The sequence below is a fragment of the Lactuca virosa genome, chromosome 8, assembly GCF_052849685.1.
Source record: "Lactuca virosa cultivar CGN04683 chromosome 8, Lactuca_virosa_CGN04683_v6, whole genome shotgun sequence".
NCBI classification, from domain to species: Eukaryota; Viridiplantae; Streptophyta; class Magnoliopsida; order Asterales; family Asteraceae; genus Lactuca; species Lactuca virosa.
Window position 1 is genome coordinate 36954814 of NC_136433.1, and position 5154 is coordinate 36959967.

Below are 5154 nucleotides of genomic sequence, written 5' to 3' on the forward strand. Positions count from 1 at the left end.
TTGGTTAATTGGGTATTTCAATTTCCACAAACACTAATACTAAACCACGACTGCCTACATCAAAGTATAAAGTATACGACCACACTGTCTGTGAATTATCATATTCATGTACAAGTGAGAAGTTACAACAAAGATTTTCAATATTTCCCTTCCACCACAACAAATCAAAATCGGTAATAAAAAAAAAAATCACAAATCCCATTACACAAAAATATAAATACAACTTGGCAAGGGAAAAGGGCACTGCCAGCCACTTACTCAAACCATGCACATACATACCCTATGCACTTTGCTGACGTGGAATGTCTAAAAAAAAACCCTCCGTTTGGGTGCCCTAAAACCCATGTATTTTTAAGGTACATCATGTTTTGTTTTAACTTGTGTGTTTATCCAACCCAAGGGTATTTTGGTGATTTTGTTTTCATCATGAGGAAATTGGTTCATAAGGGTATGATAACCATGGATGTTTCAAGGCTTGTGCTGCTGAAGGACGCTTTTTTGGGTTGATTTCAAGTAAATGGGAGACAAAATCAATGAATCCTTGATCACCCATTGGTAATCTGTGCCTTAAAGATGTCTTTTTTGGGATCAGATACTCCAATCTGTTTGTGTCCTGAAGAATAAAAACTTGTACATTATTACATGCACAGATTAATACAAGAATTATTATAATCATAGTACCTGATTACGCTCATAAAGCATATGGTTTTTGGTGAAGTATTTATGTGCATCTTTTCCTTTTACAAGCATATCTTGATCAATTTGACTTATAATTCCAATCACACGTGCAAGCAAAGTAGCTGGAGAATCATTCTGGAACAAAACCTACAACAAACAAACACATACACCTCATTTTATTTTTATATGTATATTATTTTGTTTAAAGATTAAAATTTTAAAAGAGAAAAAGGAAAAAGAATACGTACATTTCCAGTACAAAGTTCAGCTAAAATGCAGCCAAGTGACCAAACATCAATCTTTTTATCATAAGGAAGCCCTAAAAGAACCTCAGGGGCACGATAAGACCTTGATTGGACATAAGAACAAAGATGATCTGTTTCAAAACAACTGCTTCCAAGATCAATCACTTTCACTTCACATCTGCTGTAACTCTTCACCAATATATTCTCAGGTTTTAAATCACAATGTATAAGCCCTAAACCATGTAAGAACTCAAGCGCCTCCAAACACTGGATCGTTATTGACTACATAAACATAACAAAAATGTCACAAATCTCTCAAATAAGAACCAATATTGTAAAAAAAAAAAAACACATTTTCGGACCAAAAATGTAAATTACAGCAAACCTGCAATCTTGGCATTGTGAAATAAACCTCACCACCGGATTCTCTGTTGAATTTATGGAATTCGTATAAGTTTGCCTTTAGAAGTTCACAAACGATTAACAAATGTTCCTGAAAAGGGTATTATTGGAAAATGTAAGGTAAGGGTATATTTGGAATAAAACTAAAAAGAGAATGAATGAATTGAGTATTATACCAATGTGACTTACTCGGTAATAGAAGTAATCATAGAGTCTGAGAAGATGGTATTTGTCACCAGGGTCATGTTTGTTGACAAATTTGAGGAGCTTTATTTCATCAAGACTTTGGTCAAAAAAGTCTTTATTGTTTTTAATGATTTTCACACATACATCCATCCCTGTGTGAAGATCATGTGCTTGAATGGCTTTACTGAATGCAGCTGATCCAAGATATTCGGTTACATGATAACGACCAGCAATCACAGAATTCAAAACAACATGGAAATTCTTGTCCTCTTCAAAACCAGTTCTGTGTTTTTTTTTTTAAAAAAAAAAAGATATATTTAGTTTATAAAATAAACCAAACCATAACATGATATGTAGATACATTAGATTTCATAATCATACCTGTTTTTTCTGTGCACAATTTTAAGATTGAAGGTCTCATATTCTTCCTCCTGAGCCTTTATCTGTTTCACTTGCTCTTGGACAGCAACCGCTTCTTCATCTTCCAAAATTGCCCCTGCATCTTCTTCATCTTCTCTTGAATCATCAACAACTTTCTCATCCTCCTCTTTCCCAATATGCCCTCTTTCACCAAAACCATAATCCAAGGGCATTGCTGAATTCAAAACATCACCATCATCATCATCTTCTTCTTCTTCCCTTGAGCTTTTATCACTGTCATCACCTACAATGGCCTTATTGTTGTTTGAGTTTGACCATGAAGGTTGACTAGAAACACTCGCCACCTGTCCGTTTTTAGGAGGTGGAAAAGAAAATCCACCTTCACTCACATTCTTGGGTGTCTCTTTCTTAACTCTGTTTGGTGGAAGTGGAAGTGGAAGTGGAAGATCATTATTATCAATGTCACCTTCAACCAAAGTTTCAGTCACATCATTATTAATCCCTACACCAATTGATCTACTTCCACCATCATCTACAACTTTCCCTTCACCAAACATAACAAGCTCATTGGTTGGAGACACAAACCCTTGCCACACAGGTTCTCCACTCATCAAACTCAACTCCTCTTCCTCCATTAACTCTCCATCATACTCAACATTGGAATGAGTAATGATTGGATACTGATCACCAGATAAGTATGAATCTTCTTCTGCAAATGATTGATCATCATCTTCGTTTTTGTTTGGGATGATTCTTTCTTGTGGATCTGGACTGGTTCCTTGACCTGTTGTTTTCTCATTATCACTTGGGTAATCAATTTCATGGGCAAGAAACCATGTTTCATCTTCAATTGGTTGTCTCATGTACCCAACATCATCATCATCATCATATTCATCTGAATCCCAATACTCATGTGGGTTTGGGTAATCAATAGATCCACTCAAACCATCACCAATTGTTGCAAAACCTGAAACAAGATCCGATGTGTCTTCTGTAATCCCTTGACTTATTGACCTCCAACTACCTCCTACAGGCCTTTTTAAACCTAAAGATTCAATTAAAATAGTTAGAACGAAACAGTATAATTCATAAAGTACCAAAACAAATTCAATTTGAGTAATGTACCTGAAGAGCTTAGTTCTTGACCAAGAGGAACATCAAGAAATGATCCTATAAGATAAGCATTGTCAGCATTAAGAATCTGTCCATGTGCATCATCATGTTCATGCTTCTCTTCCCAATTCATACTTGAAAGTTTCTCAGTTGACTTTAGTTTGACAGGTGGCAGTCTAGGTAGTTCTTCTTTCTGATTCTCGGATCCACCAAAACCTAGGGTTTCATTGCTTCCTTGAGTTTTTGCAAAGTATAAAGCTCTTCCAACTTCATTTTCTTGCTCTTTAATTGCTGCCCTAATGTTGTCTGCTTTTCTCTTTCCATCTTCTTTCTCACCAACACCATAACTGGTGGATGCATCTCCTTCAGAAAATGGGAATACTGTTTTAATAGAGCAATTGAATTCATCGTTTCTTGACCATGGGTTATCCACAAAACCATCTTTTTGACAATTAAGCCCCTTAGGATCAACAAGTTTATCCATAATCTGCTGTTTTGGCACCAAATTTGTTTTACTAGTAATTACAGGTCCAAGAAATGACACTTTTCCATCCCCAGAGAAACCTGTTTCTGTATTAGAAGCCTCAGATGGATGAATCTTTGAAAGCGAAGAAACTTGATATTCCTTCACAGTGTCTGTTCTGATACTATTATCATCTTCATCATCATCATCATCATCATACCCATTACTTGGATTGAACCTCCATGTATACAAATCAAGAAGATTGTCATCTGAACCATTAGAAAAAACAAAATTCTTACTCCTTGCTCCAATCTGCTCACTATTTTGGTCTCCTTCAAAGGAAGCAATCTCCCATTTACTATCAGATCCATTCCTTTTAGTCCCAAATTCTATCTCTTTCACAATATGCTCCTCTTTTGAAACTTCATCACTTGTTGAAGAACTCCTTTCTCTGTTGCCAGATGCAACAGGTTTTGCAATATTCTCCTTTTCTAACAATTCCTTCTCTCCAAGGTTAAGACCTTGCATAAACCCATTCAAATCAGGCCGATTATCAATCTCACTTCGCAATGCTGCCTCAGCCCTAGCAAAGTTATTCCTTCTGAGAAATTCAAGTATGACATCGACCCTTGAGTCTGCCATATTCCAGCTGCAATAGAGGCACAAGAATCAACAACTTTTTTTAACTTAACTGAGACGAGTTCAATCTCAGAGACAGATTTCAATTAATGATAACTCCCAAATCCCAATTTCAACTATAGATTAGATTACCCCCATCATCCCAAAACCAGAGCAACACTAATAATTAGGATGCTAAATGTTACTGTCAACTCCAAATTCGATAAAACTTAAAAAGTATCAAGAAAATTGCTAACTCGTCTAATAAATTCAAAACAGCCGATGCCAGATGTTTAATTAATCGCCATCATTTTGCATTTGCAAACTGTAACGGAGAAAAAAAAAACTAAGTGATCTTATTCAGAATGACCCAAATTAAAATCACGTATTACAGCTTCATCGGATGCAATATCAGGTAGTTTTAATCATATATATCATATATAGACGCAAAAAACAAGAATATGTAATACAAACAGTAGAGAACAAGAAGGTTTACCTAAATCCTCATAAATTACGTGCCGAATCGTACGTTTTGAGTGCGGATCTTCTTCTCAGTAACCCTAATAACAATTTTTTTTTTTAAATCGTCAGATTTAAACCTATTTATGTTTCGAAATTTCCAATTGAAGGGTTGAATGGAGAGTGAAAGGAGAGGTATATGGAGAAATGAATGAAGGCGATAGGGATTAAGAGCTGTAAGTATGAGTTTTGGCTTATCGCCAATGGCGAATGGGGGAGGGAAGATGCCCTAGCCAGAGTTGAAGCATTTACTCCATAAGCGACCTCTTTGTTTTTTATTTATTTTGGGAATATTCCCCCACGCTTGAAGGGGTAATTTCAACTTCCACATTAATTACGTTATTATAGCCATCAAATATTTTATTAAGTACTTGGATTGGATAATCAAATCCATTTGGAGAAAGTATATGAAGCAACTTGAGACTAACATCACACATTTCAAAAAGGTTTGAAGATTTGACTCCTTCGATTTCATAGTCTTTTCCACTTAAAATATATATATATATATATATATATATATATATATATATATATATATATATATTCATT

At 35.3% G+C, this 5154-nt stretch overlaps 1 protein-coding gene across 2 annotated transcripts; it reads right to left on the reverse strand.

Annotated features, from left to right (window-relative positions):
- On the reverse strand, positions 1-4900 carry LOC145128449 (uncharacterized). 2 transcript variants are annotated; one of them, XM_079063242.1, is made up of 9 exons: positions 4583-4900; positions 4344-4411; positions 3018-4117; positions 1893-2937; positions 1515-1794; positions 1309-1416; positions 927-1205; positions 682-825; positions 1-613 (listed from the first exon to the last, which is right to left on the reverse strand). In XM_079063242.1, the coding sequence occupies exons 3-9, from the start codon at positions 4108-4110 to the stop codon at positions 425-427; spliced, it is 3138 nt and encodes a 1045-aa protein (XP_078919368.1). In that variant the 5' UTR covers positions 4111-4117; positions 4344-4411; positions 4583-4900; the 3' UTR covers positions 1-424. The 2 variants fall into 2 exon arrangements, with proteins under 2 accessions (XP_078919368.1, XP_078919367.1); XM_079063241.1 differs by lacking the exon at positions 4344-4411.
- Positions 4901-5154: the final 254 nt, after the last annotated feature.

Bases quoted from the DNA above. Each gene is read 5' to 3' on its own strand.
- LOC145128449 (XM_079063241.1), bottom strand. From the start codon at position 4,110: ATGGCAGACTCAAGGGTCGATGTCATACTTGAATTTCTCAGAAGGAAT. The intron at 1,417-1,514 runs GTAAGTCACATT...TACCCTTTTCAG, and splicing joins ATGATTACTTCTATTACCGA to GAACATTTGTTAATCGTTTG. The intron at 826-926 runs GTACGTATTCTT...TGTTTGTTGTAG, and splicing joins CTGAACTTTGTACTGGAAAT to GTTTTGTTCCAGAATGATTC.